At 37.3% G+C, this 24417-nt stretch overlaps 1 protein-coding gene and 1 long non-coding RNA gene across 10 annotated transcripts in view; one reads left to right on the top strand and one right to left on the bottom strand.

Annotated features, from left to right (window-relative positions):
• Positions 1–20894, top strand: part of LOC136863859 (band 4.1-like protein 4) — a 1130227-nt gene extending 1109333 nt beyond the window's left edge. For 5 of the 9 annotated variants that reach the window (XM_067140208.2, XM_067140209.2, XM_067140207.2 and 2 more), the window contains exon 21: positions 19778–20894. In XM_067140208.2, the coding sequence (XP_066996309.2) occupies positions 19778–19930 (153 nt within the window). In that variant the 3' untranslated portion in view covers positions 19931–20894. The remainder of the gene's footprint in view (positions 1–19777) is intronic. The other 4 variants (XM_067140211.2, XM_067140215.2, XM_067140216.2 and 1 more) reach the window with 2 other exon arrangements.
• Positions 1–24417, bottom strand: part of LOC136863861 (uncharacterized) — a 136285-nt gene that overhangs the window by 36299 nt on the left and 75569 nt on the right. The window lies entirely within an intron of this gene.

Here is a 24417-nt window from a genome sequence, read left to right on the forward strand (position 1 = left end):
GTTGAAGGTAAATAGGGCATAGTCTTTTTTGGGTTTGGCTGTTTTTGCTAATTTAGTTTTAGGTTGTGATTTTATTTTGTGAATGATTTTGTTAACCATTTCTTTGCTGTATCCGTTGTGTTTAGCTATGTCGTGGATTAACTTCAATTCATTATTTTGGTCTTCTGTTGTCATTGGGATGTTAAAGGCTCTATAAATCATACTATAATAGGCTGCTCTTTTATGTGTATTGGGATGAATGGAGTCATTTTTTATGGTATTTGAGGTGTGTGTGGGTTTCCTGTAGATCTTGTAAGATAGGTGGTTGTCGTGTCTGGTTATTGTTAAGTCTAGGTAATTTAGTGTACGGTTGTTTTCGGTTTCTTTGGTGAATTTAATTTGGGGATCTAGAGTGTTAAGCTTGTCTAGTATAGTTTGTGCGTCAGTGGATCTATTATCTAACACTACGAAGACATCGTCAACAAATCAGCTTAAAATAAATTGTGTATTGAATGGTGGAAAAACACATTTCTTATCTATACTTTGAGTCTGTCAATACGGAAAATGAAATTTATAAATAATAATACGGAAGCCAACCAGGCAAAACGTAAGGCATTTAAATATCAGAACTTGAAAATTAAACTAATGAACACAACCAAAAGCATTGCCTTTTTGAAGGAATGCCTTTCAAACAACTTAACACCGAAATTTCTCCAGAAATACAATAATAAACACAGACGAACTGCTCAGACACGCAAAACACAAAACAGGACTAATGAAATTTGGTTAAAAGAAGAAATAAAATTCCTATATCGGAAGAAACAACACCTTAATAATGAACTTTACTCAACACACCTGAAAGCATCCCATGAACTCCCACACAGCTATTGGAATTATTTTCAACGAATTTCCAGAGAAAAAATAGAAGACTTAGCCATAAAGAAACAAAACACACTAAACAAAAAACTGGAAACACTGAAACAACAACAAAGTAAACCAAAGTCACTAACCATAATCCAAAACAAAGATCCCTCTCTTCCTAACAAGAATTCCCAACATAAATTCCATCCGTCTATAAAAAATCTTACGCAAACCGTATTTGACGACGTAGAAACGGATATATTGAACAGGGGACCCAAACACAACTGGGGTAATGCATCATCCTACCAGAATATTATAACTACCATTACCGAAACAGAACTTGCTTTACAAAAGATCCCATATGACATACGAGACGAAGTAAGACACGAAATCAGTAGAAAGATTCCGCAATACATCAATAGCATCCACAATAATAACCCAAACACGAATACTACCAATAGATCGAACTTAAACAAACTTAAAAATAAAATAAAACAAAACAATCTACTAGTAACGAAGGCCGACAAAGGCAACACTACGGTCATTATGGATAAAAATGAATACATAGCAAAGACTAAAAAATGTTTCCAAGATAATACTTTTTCCATTAAACGCCGAGATCCAACCAACAACATACAAAGGAATTTAAAAATTTTACTTAAAAACACACATTTTCTTCTCACCGAAACTGAATCTGCTAAACTCATAACAATGAACCCCCAATTACCGACTGCGAAAGCCTACCCAAAAATACATAAAGACGACGTACCTATGAGACCTATTATAAACTATAGAGCCAGTCCAACCTACAAATTATCGCAATTCATCCAAAAATTTTTAAAAAAGCACTATACATTTTTAGCAAACAAAACAATACTAAACTCAATAGATTTCTGCAACAGAACCAAAGAGCTAAAGATCGAACAACACCATACCCTTGCTTCATTTGACATAATAAATATGTACCCTAACATTCCTGTTAAACAAACAATCAAAATAATAGAATCTAACCTAAAAAACAATAGCAACTTGAGCACCTTAGAAATAAACGAATTCATAAACTTACTTGAATTCGCCATAAACAATAACTATTTCAGATTTCACGATACCATTTATCAGCAACAAGGCCTACCTATGGGGTCTCCTGCCTCCGGAATATTAGCAGAAATATATATAGATAACTTAGAACACACGTCAATCAAAGAAATAGATAACATACATTTTTGGTGCAGATTTGTTGACGATGTCTTCGTAGTGTTAGATAATAGATCCACTGACGCACAAACTATACTAGACAAGCTTAACACTCTAGATCCCCAAATTAAATTCACCAAAGAAACCGAAAACAACCGTACACTAAATTACCTAGACTTAACAATAACCAGACACGACAACCACCTATCTTACAAGATCTACAGGAAACCCACACACACCTCAAATACCATAAAAAATGACTCCATTCATCCCAATACACATAAAAGAGCAGCCTATTATAGTATGATTTATAGAGCCTTTAACATCCCAATGACAACAGAAGACCAAAATAATGAATTGAAGTTAATCCACGACATAGCTAAACACAACGGATACAGCAAAGAAATGGTTAACAAAATCATTCACAAAATAAAATCACAACCTAAAACTAAATTAGCAAAAACAGCCAAACCCAAAAAAGACTATGCCCTATTTACCTTCAACAACACCCACATATATACTATAACTAATATTTTCAAGAAGCACAACATTAAAACAGTATTCAAAACCACACACAATAGTACCAACATTATACATAACACTAAAACAGTCAATAATAACAATAAATACAACCAATCAGGTGTCTACCGTATCAAATGTAACAACTGTGACATAAGTTACATAGGACGTACAGGCAGAAACTTCACCATCCGCTACAATGAACATATAAATGCAGTAAAACATAACCATTTCTCATCAATAGGCCAACATGTAGAAGAATCCAAGCATAGTTTCACAAACATCAATAACGACATGACGATACTTAATATAAACTCCAAGGGCCCCCTGCTCAACATAACCGAAGATTTCTACATTTCTTTAGACCAATACGCCAACCCCAATCATAACATTAATGATATTAATGAAAAAACCAGCATCATTTTTGACAAAGCCATTCCGACATTAAAGAATGATTATCTCAAAATAGTAAACACACGCTCTAACAAACCAACGAATCACAAGCCTGACCCCGCCCCTACTTCTCCAACAGCCACTCCTACTTCCCCTCCACCTACATTCCCCTCCACAGCTAATATGAGCCCCAGACGCACTCGCAGCAGAACACAACAAGCCTTCAAACACATCGGCACAAGACCTCCACAACAACCATAGTAAGTACTCTATCCATACACACACTAGGCATTCCTTCATACACACACTACCGGCATACTCACATCACTTTATCTTTACAGACTACAAGAACAAACATAGACGAGAGAGGTGTTACCACCGACCACTTCTAAATACAAGCTCGAGACCTGCTGTTTGCTATATTGAAACCTGCCATAGTATATCACAAGTTGGGATATATAACACAACAAAATTTCATCACGACAAAGGCCCACACCAATAAGACATACACTAGTTTCAAAATGTCCTTGAAGATTACCTTACGCAATATAATCAACATAACTTAGAAGTAACTGTACAGAGGACAGAAGAATGGAATCTATATAGCATGAACTGAAGATTTTAACAAGTGTCTACCCATACGCACCATTTTAATGTGTTGAAACTTTTTTAAATGTTGTATATTGTGGCCTGTGTGTTTTTTTAATATGTTTTACATACTCATACTCTATTTGTAACTTTTTACCCTAACCACTGATATTTTAATTATATGCTATTATATACATTTCCATCCCCCATTAGACATCCGGATGCCTAATATAACAACTTGTGTATTGTCTAATGGCTAAACAAAACATGTACTAGCTGATGATGGCCGTTAAAGGGCCGAAACCGGTACTAGCTTAATATATTAAAATAAATTGTGTATTGAATGGTGGAAAAACACATTTCTTATCTATACTCAGAGGTGTATGACGACCATGCACAACCCCAGCCCGGCACTTTATACCACCACCTCCAAATGCACGCACCCCTTGAACAACCTGCTACTTTCCGTCACATCCTTTTATGTCTCCGCACCCTTTCTCATTGTGTATCTGGCTTAAGTGATATCCAGATTTAATCTGCAAACATGACATCACGCCATTCATCCAAACCCCAGTTAAGATGTTGGATGGCCCATCCTCTCTCAGTTTGATGACAATTCTCTAGTGGAATGCATTAAAAAGACCTTCATTGGGCAGTATGCAGCCAACTGCAATATAGTGTGTGCAGATACATGGACTCCAGTTGCCCTCAAGATGTCATCTCACAATTTTGTTGAGCAGTCGACGTTGGTCTCCTATGCACTGTTACACGAATATACCGATCTTGACATGGCATTGTTGTCCTCAGTTACCCTTCCCTCAGCTTGTCAGTCACATCATTGATCTCTCAGTACCTTTACCATATTTTTTGCACTGCACTTTGGGTACCTCTTACAACAGGACTACACATGTCCTACCATACAACATATCCAATCCCAAAATATTCCATTTTTTTAGGTGTATATATTTATCTCTTTTTCATCCTTTATAAATAAATAACATTTTGTTTTACATATGTGTAAAATCATAATGATTTTTGGTGCTGGTAAGTACTCTGTTATTTAATCCAAATTTTATCTTGAACCATGAGAGGTTGGCAAACAACATCATCCAGGAATGAAGACATCAGAACTTGATAAGTAGTGTTTTTCAATGTAAAATGTTTGTTTGAAATTTTATGTGTTATTTGCTGTGCTTTTATGGATGTAATAATTTTGTATTCAGTTTCTAGTTGGCATTGTTTTGGATATCTATGAAGTACAAAAATAAGTTATCCTTGAACTGTATTGATGTAATTTAAGGTAAAATAGTGAAAATATGCCCATCCTGTGATTCAAACCCAACCCAACCCAACCCAACCCAACCCAACCCAACCCAACCCAACCCAACCCAACAAGGAATAGTGTACTAGAATGTTGCAAACTTTGGGCTGGGAAGACTTGGGAGTAAGGAGACAAGATGCTTGACTATGTGGTATGTTTTGAGCTGTCAGTGGTGAGTTTGCGTGGAATAACGTAAGTAGAAGAATAAGCTTGAGTGGAGCTTTTAAAAGTGGGAAAGATCATAATATGAAGATAATGTTGGAATTCAAGAGGACAGATTGGAGCAAATATTAATTTATAAGATGAGATGTAAGGGATTGGAATAAATTATCAAGGGAAATGTTCGAAAAATTTCCAAGTTTGTTGAAAATATTTAAGAAAAATCTAGGCAAACAATTACAAATAAATGTAAATATGAGGTAAACAATTGATAGGGAATCTGTCATCTGGGTGACTGCCCTAAATGCAGATCAATTATGATTGATTGATTGATTGATTGATTGATTGATCGATCGATCCTTCCATCACCAGAGAGGTGAATTTCCCAAGTCTCTTTTCAACCATGGTTTCCCAAACTTTCTCTCTGATGACACCATCATATGTCTTTTCTATATCTATGTAAGTCATGGCCAGATTCTTTCCATATTCCCAGTTCTTTTCCATCAGCTGTACCATGCTAAAGATTGGGTCCATTGTAGATCTTCCACACCTGAAGCCATATTGTTCCTCTTGTAACTCTCCTTAATCTTTCTTCTCATTCTTCTTTCTAATATCCTTTCCAGTATTTTAACTACCTGCGATATAAGTGTGATTCCTCTATAGTTACCGCAGACTTTCTTGTCCCCTTTCTTAAACACTGGTATTATTATCCCTTTTTCCCAGTCTTCTGGTACACATTTGTGTTTCCATGTACACATTAGTAGTTGGTACAACCATTGCATACCAACAGGTCCAGCAACCTGTATTGTTTCCACACTGATTTCATCCATCCCTGTTGCTTTTTCCATCTTCATCTTTTGTACCGCTAATGCCACCTCCAGCATTGTTGTATTGCTCCTATCTTCCGTGTACAGTTGTTCACATTCAGTAACTTATCAAAATACTCCTTCCATCTTCTCTTTATCTCTTCTGGGTGTGTTAACAATTCCCCATCTTCCTTTTTCACTAGCTTTGTGATAACATTTTCTGTCCTCTTACTTACAAGTCCATACTGCCACGTACATCCACTTCTATTTTTTGTGTAAATTCTTCCCAACTCTTCTTCTTTTCTTCTCCTACCACCATCTTACATCTCTGTTTGCTTTTGAGATACTTCCTTTTCCTTTCTTCTGTTTGATCTCAGTTCCATTCTTGCCAGGCTGTCTTCTTTTCTTTTGCCACTTTCCTCACTTCCTCATTCCACCATGGTGGCTCCTTTTCTTTCACTCTTTTAGATGTCCTGCCACAAGCACTCTCTGCTGCACTTACAAATGCCTTTTTTGAAATTGGCCCACTCCTCTTCTACATTTTCCACTTCAGTAACTGGGATTTGTTGTTTCAATCTCTCCTGAGAATTTTCCTGTACATTTTTGTCTTTCAATCTCCATATTTTTATTTTGCTTTCTCTTATCTCTTTTAGCTTCTCCATTTTTCTCAACCGTAATTTTGCCACCACAGCTCTATGTTCCCTATCAAATGCTTCTCCTGGTAAAGCTGTCTCATCCATCAACTTTCTGCGATTTGTCCTTTCCACCAAAAAGTAGTCAATTACTGATTTTGTTCTTCTGTCACCCCACCCATATCTCATAATTTGCCTGCTGTTTTCCTTTTGAAACCATGTATTCCCCACTATAAGTCCATTCCTTTCACAGAAGTCCACTAGTTCCTCTCCATCACGATTCTTTTTCCCATATCCATATGATCCAATGACTTCTTCCTTTCCTTGTCTCTCGTTTCTGACCTGTGCATTCAGATCTCCCATAATAACCACTTCCACACCTATAATTTCTCTTTCTACTTTCTCCAAGAATCCTTCAATATCTTCTTCCCTGTTTCCTGTCTGTGGTGCATACACTTGTATGAAGTCCATCACTTCGTTTTTCATCTTTAGTCTAATCTTCATTATTCTGTCACACACACATTCTACCACATCAACATACTCCTCCAATTGCTTCGAAATGATTGATTACTCCCACTCCATTTATTGCCTCTTCGCCACCACTTCAGTATAACGTGTATCCTTTCCTCAATTTCTTCCTTCCATTATCTTTCCATTTCACTTTACTCAGCCCCATCATTTCCACCTTCTCCCTCTCCGTGATATCTACTACTTCATCCGCCTTTCCTGTCTGGGTCATAAGATTACTATTCCTATCTTAATGTTGGTTACTGGTCACCCATTTCTCACTGTTCCCCTAGTGCCCTGAGAACTGCATGTCGCTTAAGCAAGAGATGCCCTAACCTTGATCATATACAATCTGAGATTAATAACACTGACACAGTAGAAAAGTAATTCTAATACATGTGAAAAGAACCGAGAAAAAGCCATCCAAACTCACCTCACAGGATTAATTCCTATTATATGTTCGAATACATGTTCCTGTTTTTCTGAAAATGTCCTGATTTGTCACTTGATTCTTCCCTAATTCCTCTTCCTGTGAATGAATACTTGCCCCAATTAGTCCTCTTGAATTCCAACTTTATCTTCATATGTCGATCTTACTTACTTTTAAAAACTCCACTCAAGCATATTCGCCTACTAATGTCATTCAACGCCAGCACTCCACTGACAGCCCAGAATATACTGCTTAGTTGAGCAGCTTGCCTCCTTACTCCCAAATCTTCCCAGCCCGAAAGTTGTAACATTTATGTAACACTACTCATTTTTCTGAAATCACCCAGAACAAATTGTGATTCTTTCCTCTGCATCTCCAGTTCTCAAATCAAGTAATCCTGGCAAGAGTCCTGTACACTGGATCCCTACTGTAACTGGGGTGTTACCAGTGACTTATATGCCCTCTACTTTACATTCTTACTACAACCCCTAAATACCCTCATAACCGTCCACTCTAGACAGGAAACTATTTACTCTAGCGCCTTTGCTGGCAAGACCTAGTGCATTCTGATGTGGGTTAGAACAAATTTGTAACTTTCATTGACCTGTCCTTGTCTTATCTTTAGCTTTAACAATATAAAAGCGACTGAGGTGTGAGTGATGCTAGTAATGCCATTTCCTCATGAATGGTGTAAAAATGTTGCTCATAAGGTCAGTTGGTGCATTCATTTAAGTGGGCTTGGTGGATTGATATGTAATAAACCGGGCGAGTTGGCCGTGCGGTTAGGGGTGCGTGGCTGTGAGCTTGCATCTGGGAGATAGAGAGTTTGAATCCCACTGTCAGCAGCCCTGAAGATGGTTTTCCATGGTTTCCCATTTTCACACCAGGCAAATGCTGGGGCTGTACCTTAATTAAGGCCACGGTCGCTTCCTTCCAACTCTTAGGCCTTTCCTATGCCATTGTTGCGATAAGACCTATCTGTGTTGGTGCAACATAAAGCCACTAACAAAAAAAGAAAATATAATAAGTTCTGGCCTGGCGGAGAAAACAATAGGAAACTACCCCATTCCTCATTTTCTTAGTACACTTCTTCAGTGATGCTTAGAACATCTATGACTGCTGAAGGTGGAACTGTTGAGGTTCCAACCAGTCCATACTTGTAAACTACATATATAATCTATGAACAACAAAAGTGAAAGATTACAGCCTTGTCTAACCTGTGTAACTACCTTGAACCAAGAACTCATTCTACCATCAATTCTCACTGTAGCCCAGTTGTCAATTGCCTGTAATAATCTGCTCTTAATCCCATAATAGGTCAGTACGGCTAACATCTTTTCCCTTGATACTCTGTCATATCCCTTCTCTAGATCTATGAAATATTAGCATAACTGTCTATTCCTCCCATAGCATTTTTCACTTACTTGGTGCATACTGAAAATTGATCCTGACAGTTCCTCTGCATTCTGAAACCATATTGGTTTTCACCCAACTTACTCTCAACCATTGATCGCACCATGTTTTTCTAAATACCAGTGACCATCTTGCCTGGTATACTGATCAATGAAATACCTTGATAGTTGTTCCAATCCTTCCTTTTCTCTTGCTTATAGATAAGTGCAATTACTGCTTTTGTCCAATTAGAAGGTACCTTACCAACATTTCATGCTAATTTTATTACTCTGAAGTAATTTCATTCCTGTCTCCCCACTATATTTTGTCATTTCAGGTCAAATTTAATATATTCCTGCTGCTTTATGACAATGTAGTTTATTTACTATCCTTTCCACTTCCTCAAGCCTAATTTCACTGCCATCATTGCTTTCCCAGTGAACTCTGTTGTTTGTGACTTCCAGAGAAAGATTTCCTTTACGTTAAGAAGGTTTTCAAAATATTCCTTCTGTCTGTCTAGTGATTCCCTATGATCTACAATGAGTTCACCTGATTTACTGTCCAACTAGCTCTCTCTGTGAGTCAGTGGTTAAGGGTCGGCCTCCAGGTCCCAAGATAGCAGATTCAAACCTGGCATAGGTAGTCAGATTTTGGAAGGGCAGAAAAAGGTCCTTTCAACACTCCATGTTGTATGTTGTCGGCATGTAAAAGATCTCTGGTGACACATTTGATATTTACTCCACAAAATTCATTGAAACATGGTTGTAGATGCCCAAGAAGGAGCTATACCAAATGAACGGAGAGTTCCAATGGTAACCCCAAGTGTACAAGGGAAAGGGTGACAAACATAAAGCAGAAAATTACAGGCCAGTCAGCTTGACATGTGTAGTTTGTAAGCTCCAGTAAAACATTCCTTCTGATTATATTAGACACGTTTGCAAAACTACAAACTGGTTTGATAGAAGACAGTTAGGGTTTAGGAAGTGTTTTCCACTGAAGCTCGACTTGTAGAATTCCAGCAAGATATAGCATATATTTTAGATTCAGGAGGTCAAATGGACTGTATCGCTGTTGACCTTCCCAAGGCTTTTGATAGGGTAGATCATGGGAGATTACTGACAAAAACGAGGGCAATTGGACTAGACAAAAGAGTGGTTGAATAGGTAGTTACATTTCTAGAAAAGAGAACTCGGAGAATTAGAGTAGGTGAAGTGTTATCTGATCCTGTGATGATTAGGAGGGGAATTACTCAAGGAAGTATTATTGGACCTTTATGTTTCTTATATATATGATATGATATGAGTTGCGGATGACATTATCCTGTATAGAGTAGTAAATGAGTTGCAGGATTGTGAGCGACTGCAGGGGGACTTAAACAATGTAGTGGGATGGACAGTGGACAGTGTTATGAATGTAAATGGGATGAAAAGTCAAGTTGTAACTTTCACCAAGAGGAAAAGTCCTTTCAGTTTTAATTATTGTGTTGATGGTGTGATAGTACCTCATGGGGAACACTGTAAGTACCTAGGTCTTAATATAAGGAATGATCTTCATTGGGGTAACCATATTAATGAGGTAGTTAAGAGAGGTTACAGATCTCTTCACATGGTTATGAGAGTATTTACAGGTTGTGGTAGGGATGAAAAGGAAAGGGCGTATAAGCCTCTTTTAAGACCGCAGTCAGAGTATGGCTCCAGTGTATGGGACCCTCACCAGGACTACTTGATACAAGAACTAGAAAAAAATCAAAGGGAAGCAGCACGATTTGTTCCGTGTGATTCCCGACAAAGGAGTAGTGATACTAAAATGTTGCAAACTTTGTGCTGGGAAGACTTGGGAGTAAGGAGACGAGATGTTCGACTGTGCAGTATGTTAAAAGAAGAACAATAAAACTTTGATTTCCAACCATTCAATAAATTAAACATAATTATAAAAGTAGGATCTCATCCTTATTTTATTGCTTAATTGTTAAAACATAGGGCATGTTTTGTTCATATTTTGAACGTCTTCAGCCATAAATCTTCTTACAAGGTTAAATTGTTCTAGAACTTACACTTATGGTTTACCATTAACAAACTTATCCATAATAAACTTTAAAAAACCTCTTAAATATAAAGCATTTATATATTAGATCGCCTTATTGAAAATAAATTGAGTTTGAAACTTTAAAACCTTATTCTAATATTTAAAATACAATGTCTCTGTATAAATATATTTACAATCTGTTAAATTGCTGAATGTCTTAAAATTATTTGTTGTATACACATTAAAACATTTTGTTACAACTGGACGTAAACTTTTTCACATGTTGTACCATATGGAATTGAAATCTTAATACACTCTCAAAACAGCTGAGTTTAGGCGTGAATATTATTATTGTTTTCATCATAAAATTGACAAAACTGATGCGTACTGTTGATTATAGGTTATGAATTTTGTCCTACTTTAAATATTTAACGTTGAAATTTGTCGAATTCACAAATTGCTTGTAGTCTTAACCAGTGTAGGGCAATCCTATAGGCGCAAGCAGGGTCATCATATAGAATCAACTGCACAGTGTGCATGTTATGATTTGGTGGGCTTTGTCCGGTCATGGAATATTGGACCCTTATTTTATCAAGGATGCTGCAAAGAACACAAAAACAGCGGACCAGGTAGTCTACAGATACCTCATTATTATCCCCATTCATGCAGGTTTTGTGCAGTTTTTGTTGCATCAGAAACATACCCCACTAACGACAATGGGTGCAGCAAGATGGAGCTGCAGCCCACATCATGGGAGTCACTTACCCTTCTGCAACAACACTTTGTAGATTGCCTAATTTCTCATGAAATTTCTTTCCTGCACCCTTCCTCCTCTCCAGATCTCATGCTCCCAGATGCCTACGTATAGGGTATATTGAAGGAATCAGTCTACAATTTAGATGGCCCACCTAGTTGCCCTAACTACAGATTAATTGTGATTAATCAATTGTCATATGGTGTAAGTTTCATTTTTGATCCTTATTGACACCAACTAAGTATGATTTGGTTTTAAGTAGTCCACCTATTAATTACAAACACATGTGAATACAACTATATCTTAGTATCAGTTATATCCTTGACCAAGTAACAAATTGACATGATCCACTGTGTGGTAAAAGTTCCCTTAAAGCTACCGATGAGGGGGACATCGTTTCTGGTTTCAAATACACGATCCATTGACAACCTGCCTCAACAGTTTTATTGGTTTGTAAGGATCTATCTACAGAGGACCCCCTCCTTCATGGTCACACACCTCAGTTTTAGTGACTACCACAAGTTACAAGCTTCAATCAATGATGTGTGTTATACACACCGATGTTAAATCAAGTCTGTTACAGTTGGCAATAATGACTGTCGATCTGATCGTGACTGTCACTATCATTACACAGACTTTTTTGGAGTGTTTTTAAAGTGTTTTATTTGTATGATTAAGTATGATTTGGTTTTAAGTAGTCCACCTATTAATTACAAACACATGTGAATACAACTATATCTTAGTATCAGTTATATCCTTGACCAAGTAACAAATTGACATGATCCACTGTGTGGTAGAAGTTCCCTTAAAGCTACCGATGAGGGAGACATAAGACATAAGTCTTTAGATGGATTCAGGTGTTCAATGCATTTATGTACCAATGATTGCAACAGCTGATGATAACCAAAAAGGTAGAAACTATTACCAAATACAAAATGAGGATATAACTGATACTAAGGTATAGTTGTATTCACATGTGTTTATATTTAATATGTGGACCATTTAAAACCAAATCCTATGTAATTTATCAGTTGATTGGTTCATTATTTTTTCTACTGGTTTAACGTCACACTAACTTGAAGCTCAGATTGTAGGATTTCAGCAAGATATAGCAGATATCCTGGATTCAGGAGGCCAAATGGACTGTATTGCGATTGACCTATCTAAGGCATTTGATAGGGTAGATCATGGAAGACTACTGGCAAAAATGAGTGCAATTGGACTAGAGAAAAGAGTGACTGAATGGGTGGCTATATTTCTAGAAAATAGAACTCAGAGAATTAGAGTAGGTGAAGCTTTATCTGACCCTGTAATAATTAAGAGGGGAATTCCTCAAGTCAGTATTATTGGACCTTTATGTTTTCTTATATATATCATTGATATGTGTAAAGAAGTGGAATCAGAGATAAGGCTGTTTGCAGATTATGTTATTCTGCACAGAGTAATAAATAAGTTACAAAATTGTGAGCGGCTGCAGGGTGACCTCGATAGTGTTGTGAGATGGACGGTGGACAATGGTATGATGATAAACGGGGTTAAAAGTCAGGTTGCGAGTTTCACAAATAGGAAAAGTCCTCTCAGTTTTAATTACTGCATTGATGGGGGGTGAAAGTTCCTTTTTTTTGGGATCATTGTAAGTACCTAGGTGTTAATATAAGAAAAGACCTTCATTGGGGTAATCACATAAATATGATTGTTAATAAAGGGTACAGATCTCCGCACATGGTTATGAGGGTATTTAGGGGTTGTAGTAAGGATGTAAAGGAGAGGGCATATAAGTCTCTGGTAAGACCCCAACTAGAGTATGGTTCCAGTGTATGGGACCCTCACCAGGATTACTCGATTCAAGAATTGGAAAAAATCCAAAGAAAAGCAGCTCGATTTGTTCTTGGTGATTTCCGACAAAAGAGTAGCGTTACAAAAATGTTGCAAAGTTTGGGCTGGGAAGATTTGGGAGAAAGGAGACGAGCTGCTTGATTAAATGGTATGTTCCGAGCTGTCAGAGGAGAGATGGTGTGGGAGGACATCAGTAGACGAATAATTTTGAGTGGTGTCTTTAAAAGTAGGAAAGATCACAATATGAAGATAAAGTTGGAATTCAAGAGGACAAATTGGGGCAAATATTTGTTTATAGGAAGGGAAGTTAGGGATTGGAATAACTTACCAAGGGAAATGTTCAATAATTTTCCAATTTCTTTGTGATCATTTAAGAAAAGGCTAGGAAAACAATAGATAGTGAATCTGCCACCTGGGCGACTGCCCTAAATGCAGATCAGTAGTGATTGATTGATTGATTGTTTGATTGATTGATTGATTGATTGATTGATTGATTGATTGATTGATTGATTGATTGATTGATTGATTGATTGATTGATTGATTGATTGATTGATTGATTGAACTTAATGACGGTTTTCAGCAATCCCACAATGAGAAAAGGGTGGAAGCGGCCATGGCCGTAATTAAGGTACACCCCAGCATTTGCCTGGTGTGAAAATGGGAAACCACAGAAAACGATCTTCAGGGCCGCCGATGGTGGGATTCAAACTCACCCTCTCCCGAATGCAACCTCACATCTACTCGACCCTAACCGTACACCCAGTTTACGCGGTGATTCATTTATTGATTGATTTCATAGATAGGGAAGTGTATAACATGTTCCCAAATTACATGAGGAAATAACGTCAGTCTTTGTGTCCTTACTACAACTTTCACTTGTCAATATTTTCAGTAATCTTCAGAAATGTTAAGAACAATGTGTGCAACGTGATGGTACGGATTCTGAACACATACTGCACAATGCAATTAAATAATGTTTCAGAAACGAACATGAAAAGGAACACGCAACACAAAATGAACACAATTATATATCAGTGTAGGAAGAGGAAGCAAGAGAAAAAAAGAGAAGGATATTAATGAAAATACAAAAGGACAATCTCCACATCTTCATACACTTCTTTGCTCCTTTCCAGTACATAAATATAATTTCATTGTTGTTTGTTTTGCTGCCTACGGAATAAGCTCATTAATTTGATTGATCTTTCCTAGTGATTCCCGTGAGGTATTTTCACTCCATCAAAACTATGAGAACTTTTCCTCTTGGTGAAACTTACAACTGGACTTTTCACACCATTTACCATTATACCATTGTCTGCTGTCCATCTCACTCATTGTTGAGGTCCTCTTGCAGTTGCTCACACAATCCTGTGACTTTACTCTGAACAGAGTGTATCAGAACTATACCAACAAAAGAAAATCAGGGATGTTCTTCATGTTATGTTAAGAAGGATGGTGCGATCGGATTGGCGGAGAAAATTTGTCTTTTTTTGAGAAAATGAGGTTAATTTGTTACTTCCAGTTGCACGATTTAAATTTACATACTCGCCGTATTTGCTACGCCAGAGCACAAGCCGCTGCCAGGCTTCAGGGAAGAGAAAGGGAGGGAGGGAAATGGGTTGTGTGATGGAGACAGAGATAATGTTCAAAGCGTATGCACAAGTTTTCTCGTTCAGTTCATACAGGATTGTCCTTGCCTCTTACAGGCAATATCCACAGTTTGTTTATTAAACAGCCGTAACTGCACACACAGTACAAAACCACACTGTAATGAAGACACACTTGTCAGTCAAGGAATGCACCACATCGTTTCTCCTCTTATCTGTTCGTTTACCGGGCGAGTTGGCCGTGCGCGTAGAGGCGCGCGGCTGTGAGCTTGCATCCGGGAGATAGTAGGTTCGAATCCCACTATCGGCAGCCCTGAAAATGGTTTTCCGTGGTTTCCCATTTTCACACCAGGCAAATGCTGGGGCTGTACCTTAATCAAGGCCACGGCCGCTTCCTTCCAACTCCTAGGCCTTTCCTATCCCATCGTCGCCAAAAGACCTATCTGTGTCGGTGCGACGTAAAGCCCCTAGCAAAAAAAAAAAAAAAAAAAAAAAAATCTGTTCGTTTGCAGTAACATTCTTTATTATTTAACATGCTCGAAGATGCAACGCTGCCGCCCAACGATTGTGTATTTCTTCACTCACAGCATTGTAAATGGAATGAAATACTGAACAGAGGAAACAATACACCAGTGGTTTGATTACAGTAGATGTTCAATATCTCCCCCTCCTACTTTGATGCACAGTTCGCAACTGTCTAGTAGTGACCTTTTGACTCTGTTCAGGATGTGTGGTGTGTCGTGAATGACTGTGACTGTATTCTTGGCACAAGTTCATCTTCTCCTTCTAAGAGGTTCACATATAGTCAATTTGTGCAGAACAAACTGAACACTGCCTACAGGGGCTGGGAAGATTCTATGTGAAACGAATGCAAAACTTGTGCATTCGCACCGAGCATTACCTCTGTCTCTCACTTCCCATTTCCCCTCCCTTCCCTTCCCTCATCTGATGCACAGCAACAGGCAGCAGCTGGCTCTCTGGCATAGCAAATATGGCAATTTTGTCCATTTGAATCGCGCTCCCGGAAGTAACAAAGTAACCTCATTTTCTCAAAGAGAAACATTTTCTCCGCCAATCCTATGCACTGTCATTCTTAACATAACATGAAGAGCAACCCTGTTTTTTTTAAATTTCTGATACACCTTCTATATTATAACATGTGGGCTGATGACCTAGTTGTTTGGCCCCTTAAAACAACAAACCTCATCATTAACATCATCATACCGGGCGAGCTGGCCATGCGGTTAGGGGCATGTGGCTGTGAGCTTGCATCCAGGAGATAATGGTTTGAATCCCACTGTCAGCAGCCCTGAAGATGGTTTTCCGTGGTTTCCCATTTTCACACCAGGCAAATGCTGGGGATGTACTTTAATTAAGACCATGGCCACTTCCTTCCAACTCCTAGGTCTTTCCTATCCCATCATCGCCATAAGACCTTTCTGTGTTGGTGCGACATAAAGCCCATAGAAAAAAAAAATCAGCATATTATGACATTATCTGCGAAAAACCTTATCTGTGATTCCAGTTCTTTACTTGTATAATTTATGTATATAATATATATAAAATACTACCTTGCAGAGCCCCTCTTAATCATTAGAGGATCAAAAAATGCTTCACCTCTCTAATTCTATGTGTTCTATTTTCTAGAAAATTTAGCCCCCATTCAAACACTCTTTCGTCTAGTCTGATCGCACCTCATTTTCATTGGTAGTATACCCTATCAAAATCCCTAGATAGGTCGATAGGGATATACTCCATTTGACCTCCTTGATCTAAAATATCTGTTATATCTTGCTGGAATCCTGCAAGTTGAGTCTCATTGGAAAAACCTTGCCTAAACCCTAAGTGCCTTCTATCAAACCAGTTAGTAATTTTGCAAACAAGTCTAATATAATTGTCATAAAAGGAAAAGAAAGTTCCACCTGATCAATACTTTTTATTTACATGTAATGCAGATTATCACATGTCTAGGACCAGTTTCGACCCCTTAACAAGGTCATCCTCAGCTACATTAGAATGTTATTTGCATTTTCACCTTATGCCTCACGTCATCGACAAATCTGCATCAGAAAAATATTCCGTTTGTTTTGCAAATTGAAGTATATTCTAAGTAGTCTATGTATATATCCGCTAGTATGCCAGATGCGGGCAACCCCATCGGTAAACCTGTTTGTTGATAAATTGTATTGTGAAATCTAAAAAAGTTGTTATTAACTGCAAATTTGAGTAACATCATGAATTCATCGATTTCCAAAGTACTTAACTTGCTGTGTATTTTGAGATTGGTTCTAATTATATTTATGGTTTTGTCAATGGGGATATTTGGATACATATTAGTTATATCATAAGAAGCTATGGAGTGATAATGTTCTGACTGTAGGTTCTTTGTTTTGTTACAAAAATCTATTGAGTTGTGTATGCTCTTATTAGCTTGAAAAGAGTAATAGTTTTTAAGAAATTTTTGAATATATTTGGAAAGATTATATGTAGGGCTAGATTTGTAATTTATTATGGTTCTCATTGGTGTGTTTTCTTTATTAATTTTGGGAAGAGCTTTTGCACTCGGTAACTTCATAAAAAGGGAAAGGAACCACCAACATTTACAACATTCAGAGTGAGAAAATTCCAGAACAACACTCACATCAGACAGGCCAGAATATGTTCAAGTCAATTAAAAAGTGGTTGAGTCATACACAAAGTGTATAAGCATTGCATATTAAAGCTTGTAATTTGAATTTGCATTTATAAAATATAAGGAAGTGCTGTCACTTACTATTTGGACTTAAAAGACATTCATACATAGCATATCTTACAATGTGTCAAATATCTAATGTTTTGTGTAAAAGGCAAATTTGTGCAGTATTTTAATGCAACAACATAATATAATGCAAGAACTAAGGCCAACAGCTGTTTTAGACTTTCAGTGTCACAAAGTACATTAGTCACACTTCATAACATTTTAATGTGAATATGTAAAATTTTATTGAAGGTCAACACGCAATTTAGTCTACTAAGTACATTATCATATTTTAATATTTTAATGTGAACATGTAATATAACATTTCATCAACACGCAACTTTAGTTAATTAGTATATTTTACTGGTAGCTCATTGCTATAACATTCACGAATATAAACAAAGTTCCCCTCAAATATGACTATACGTTTGTAAAATGGGGCTTATTTCAACTGAATAGGCAAAACGCCTATGGTAAACATTTACACTCAATAAGCTTAAAGACGAATTCATTCCGCTACAAGTGCATGTGTATATTAAGATATAAGCTTTCAGATTTCAGTTATGATGTAATGTTTTAATTTTTTTTAGCAAGAGTATAAAAGATATTTTAAATAATATTGTTAAACAATAGAGTATGTCATAAAGATCTTTATGAGGCATAAGGTGAAAATGCAAATAAGATTCTAATGTAGCTGAGCATGACCTTTTAAAGAGGTCGAAACCGGTCCTAGACATGTGATAATCTGCATTACATGTAAATTAAAAGTATTGATCAGGTGGAACTTTCTTTTCCTTTTATGACAATTGGTAACTATCAAATATTGAAAAATGAAATTTATAAATCAAGAAGTCTAATATAATCAGAAAGAATGCTTTCCCGGGACTTATATGCAACACATGCCAAGCTGACTGGCCTGTAATTATCCTTTTTTGATGTTTATAACTCCTTCCTGGTAACTTCTGGTAAAAGTTTTGTTGAAATCTTGCCAGTATGGAAATCCTCATCTTGATGGTTCAGAACAATACCATCGTAAATAGCATTTTTCAGATTTTACATTAAAACAAATTAAAAGTTTGTATATGCCAGAAATCACCCTGGAGTGTTATGGCTGTCAGCGTTTTGGGCAATACTAGCAGCCATAAGTCTCCAGGATGATTTCTGGCATACAGGGGAGCTTTTAATTTCCTTTAATGTAAAATCTGAAAGAAGCTAGTAATAGCATTGGTCAATACAGTATTTAATTTCAGACTAGAATGAACAAGTTAAATGTTTCTGTTAGTATATTTGAATTGATTCATAAAGAAAGGGCTTCAGTCCATTTTAGCTAATTGTTGGGAAATCAAGAAAAACTATTTGGACATTTTACTATCATAAGAGGAATGTAGAAATTGTTACTATTAACTAAAATATGACCGAGCTCGATAGCTGCAGTCGCTTAAGTGCGGCCAGTATCCAGTATTCGGGAGATAGTAGGTTCGAACCCCACTGTCGGCTGCCCTGAAAATGGTTTTCCGTGGTTTCCCATTTTCACACCAGGCAAATGCTGGGGCTGTATCTTAATTAAGGCCACAGCCGCTTCCTTCCCAGTCCTAGCTCTTTCCTGTCCCATCGTCGCCATAAGACCTATCTGTGTCGGTGCGACGTAAAGCAACTAGCAAAAAAAAAAAAAAAAAAAAAAAAAAAAACTAAAATATGCATATTAGGATCTCTCTGAACATATGTAAGGAATTTATCATCAGTAGTTGAATTATAAAGATTTTTTAAAATCTTGTGGTCTGATGACCTTTCTTGATAAAAGAGGTTTACAACTGAGTAGCATAAAAAAGGAGGGCTTCAGTCCGGACCGATGCCTTTCCTTTATAAAATGAGGTGATGACCATTCAATATGAGAAATTCAATGTTAACTCAATTTTGAAGCAAATGTCACTGATGCCCTTTCTTTATAAACCAATTCATTTGAAAGAAAGTTCACTCTAATGAATTGTTTCCCTGCTTATTTACATCTGCTGACAATATTAATTTAAATGCTGTTTTAGGCAAGCGCGGTGATAAGTCCAGCGTGGCGTGAAGAGGAGACAATAGAAGAAGAGGCTCTAGAGACAACATGCAGCCCTACTTTTGAGAACGACGTCGAAACAACTAGTAATAATGGACGAGAAGTGACTCATGAGATGAGCACGGAACTTTAAAAGTACTTCAAGCTGGGGAGTAACCATTCCTGTGATAGTGTGTCTTTGCGTTTGATTATTTTGGTCATGAAAAATATTGATGTGTCGAAATGTAATGTCTCCAAAGAAGGGTGTCCTTGATACTTGAACTATTAAGTCTTGCTCATTCAGACTTAGTGCCAGGGGTAAAAAATAAGATGTTTTGTGTGTTTCCACCAGTATTAATCTCTGTTGATGAGGTGTGGACCTATATTCCTTCAGGAATGTGGAGGACTGTATATAGTAAATACACTAATTCACTGTGCATGGTATTTGATGTGAAAGATACCTTCTAGAAAAATATGATGTATTCCCTCCTTTTCGAAACCTTATTTTAAAATGCCATGCAAGTGTTTTTCAAAGACTTTGTTTTATAAATAGATTATTTAATATATCATGTAGTTTACAGTAAAAGGCAGGGTAAATGTTTGATACTTTCGTCAGTATGATCATTCTCATGTTTCTGTAAATATGAAGATCGTGTGAAGTGACTCAGATGTTTCATGTGGAAATATTCTTTTGTATATATTATATATGCATGACTTGTAAATATTTGTCTTAAGGTTGGAATGAAATGGAGACTGAATATATAGTAAACTTCATAATGTTTTGTACAGACACATTACAGGACATCTTGCACCAAAAGCATGGCAATTGGTGGAGGCAAATTCATTCCAATTCTTTTCTCCCTCATACCATCCACATTCCTGCTCCCTGCTCATTTTCATATTGCATAAGGTTTTACAAACCATTCATCATACTGTATTAAGTTCAGTGTATTTATTGTCTATTAATTGATATTGTTGTCTCTACTGTGATTCTCAATTGTAATAATTGTTCATTTTGAGAAGTATGTGCATACCAATAATGCAAAGTGCCATATTTATCATGTGAATTGGAGAAAATTACCTGAACAAGTCAGCAGGAATAAATATTGTTAACTATACTGGTTCAGTTCTTCTTCTTATCATCATAATTAATTCCCCAATTAGAGGCAATTGTACTTGATGAAAGCTACATAATGTTGATGCAAAATCTTGCTTCTAAATTAGTTTATATATCAAAAATTATTTTTATAGTGAGTGAATTGTGTCATCAGGAAATTACATTCAAATGTTATACCGTCATTTGCTTTGTCAACTGATGACGATATGGCTTCCCTTGTGCTGTGTTCAATCCTGGCTGATTTTCAGTTATTTGCGAAGCAGTTCCACCTCCAATTAAGAAAACCAACCACTCATGTAACACTTCCGTCTCTATATGAAGACGCTATTCACAATTTTATTGCACTCTATTCACTTTTCCACTATATATCGGCCAATCTACATGGACTCACATTCACACGCTGTTCACCACTACCACTACACTGGAAATATAAAGGATAAGTACACCTAGGAAGACTTTAGGTGTCAATATCCTCCTAAGACTATGTCCAGCAGAGAACACAATATCCTGCATGCCACTTTTACCAACTTGCTACAAACACAAACTCACTTCACACACACAAAAAGCCAGTACAGAACTACTTCGATAAGTTACCTTCATGCACTCATTAAAACAGCCATCGTGGTTGTAATAACTTCCGTTTAATAGTCAACACAAGCAAAGAGAATTCACTTACCTCTAAACAACTGCACTCCATACCAACCTACGTTGAAATGGAGCCACACACGGGATTCGAAAGCTGTTGTACTATGTCGAACGAACTGCTTCTGCAGAATGAATCACAAGTTGTGATAACTTTGTAAGGCAGCACTTGAAACAAGCCATGATGTATTCCAGATAATGCTTGGAACAAAATTAATCACCTACGCGAAACCAACCACTGCATAATGCTGCATGGAATAGACCGCACGAAAATAGAAAATGTTAAAATATGCAGGTATCCTCGTTGGAGGCAGCTGTGCCCAGGGAGTGATGCCCCTGTCTATGTGAGTCCCAGTGTGTAACATCTGGTAAGGGTCCCAGCTCAGCGTTACAAGTGAAGACCTCAACGGCATCTACGGCAGAGAAGGTGGACTTCGGTACGGTGGAGATGGACTCGGGAATAGATACAAGTACAATCTAAAGAGCCCAATGGCTTCGGGCAGATGAGGCTCTTTAGGAGGGCAGATGGTCCCTTGGTGGGGTAATACCACAAAAGTCATAGTACAGTACATAGAGAAGGTCTACCACGTAAATAACAGAATCATGAAAATCAGACTTGGCTTGGAGAGTGGAGTGAAGTATTTGCACCTCAGACAGATAATGTTGAAGAGTGTCTAGAGGAACTGGAGAGGTGCATTGAAGATAAAGAAGTAGTGATAATGGGAGACATGAATGCCCACATAGGAATTAAAATCATTTTCCTTTTGTTTCAAAATATAAGTTACCAGATGGCACATAAACTGAGTCACCTGGTTTCAAAATGTTGGTACATGGTACTGCAAATACACTCAGTAAGTAACATCCACTGCAAAGGCTGCAACTGAAAATTTTGAACCTATATGTTTATTTTATGTGCACCTCCCTGCAAGTGCTTACACGGTAAGTCACTGTTCTCCATCTGTTTCCTATACATATATACAGGATGTATCTAAATTATACTGATAAAGTTGGAATTCAAGAGGACAAATTGGGGTAAATATTCATTTATAGGAAGGGGAGTTAGGGATTGGAATAACTTACCAAGGGAGATGTTCAATAATTTTATTGTTTCTTTGAAATCATTTAAGAAAAGACTAGGAAAACAACAGATAGTGAATCTGCCACCTGGGCGACTGCCCTAAATGCAGATCAATATTGGCTGATAGAACCACTTCCTGGATTATTGGATGATGTTTCTCTGGGTATTCGGCAGCAAATGTGGCTGTGTTGTAATGCCTCTGCACTGTATTTCACTCACCTTATCAAGCAGCACTTGAATTATCATTATTCAGGGAGATGGTTAGGCCATGGTGGGCCAATTAACACATTGACTACCAGCTCCTCAACAGGTGATTTAAACCTCCAGCCCAGCCTTTTTAAAATCCCAATGTCTCTATAATACACTACTTTACATTACATATTACAGTACGAAAACAATCATAGATATAATATTGAAAATTTCAACATACCCTGAGGATGATTAGTAGTGCTTGAGGCTACGGTACCAGGTCTGACATTTCCCTAGATGGAGAGGCACTCCACACTTTCCACAGAACCACTTGGTTTCATGCCAGATGTTGCTTTTTGCGCACACTCTGTACTGTCAAATTGGGAAATTGTCTGATTTCATACCTGGGAATTTATGAAGTACATGCTCTTTTATATTCCCATCAAGTCAAAATTGTGTATCATTAGCCAGAGTTCGCTTAGGGGACTGCACCGGTGGACTACACATAGATGTTGACGAACCTACTGAAGACTGAGATGGGACCGGTGACACAGAAATATTCACAGCTTCTGATGGTTCTTCATGTTGCTGTCTTGTAAGAAGTGTCTACATATTGTCTGCATGAATGTCAGGAATGTTACTTTTGAGTTATTGGATTTTTGCAAAAGCCTGAATGCATTAAAAAAATGTACATTGCAAAATGTAGAAAAACATTTTTTTCGGCCACTTCACTGTTTTTCGCATGAATAGATTCATTGCCAAATACTGGTCGGCTGTTTCCATTCTGTGCATAAACTGATTATAATCAATAATGCTTACAGTTTTCATTTTTATTTCCCCAAACTTGTTCGGAACTTCAGCCATTTCTGCAGAATGTACTGTTGAAACCATGATAATAATACTTTTTTGTCCTTCCATGACATAGCAGTACTTCATTGTCCCTATCGAAAGTCAGTTTCCCTGTTTTCAACTTCTTCTGCCTTTCAGTGAATTCCTTACAAAGTCATTCTGCCTTATTGTCCCATATACAGCTGTTTCTCATTCATGCAGTTCCTTGGCTAAGCCTACACTTATGTAAAAATTGTCCATGTACACTCTATGCCCCTGGCGGAGGTAGGAATGTAATAAGTCAAATATAGTGTCTCTGATGTTCATGCCACTTGCATCATAGGTTTTCAACTTACATATGTACCCTGAAGGGGATTCATACACCATCCTTACCAAAATCCCATACTTGGTAATTTTACCTGGATTGTAAACTCCGAAACGCAAACGGCCCCTCTAAGCCAAATTCCTTCATCAAGGGAGACTTTCTGATCTGGAGTGTACACAACTCAAAACTGGAAGCCTTCGAGAATCAGCCTAATTTTGTATAGCCTATCAGGATTCTCCTCATAATGACTGTTGTCGCTAATGTGCAAGAACGACGATATGTTTTCGAGTCAGGTTCATGCCAGGGTTTTCAGAAAAATCGGTGAGCCAAAAATAGTGTCCTCCTTCCAGTACATTTTCAGATCTGGTTTTTGAATTATTCCTGTTACAAACATTAGTCCTATAAACTTTTTCATCTCATTTACATCGACCACTTTCCACGCCTGAAAAATAGAATATTTAG

This window comes from Anabrus simplex, chromosome 2, assembly GCF_040414725.1.
Source record: "Anabrus simplex isolate iqAnaSimp1 chromosome 2, ASM4041472v1, whole genome shotgun sequence".
NCBI lineage: Eukaryota > Metazoa > Arthropoda > Insecta > Orthoptera > Tettigoniidae > Anabrus > Anabrus simplex.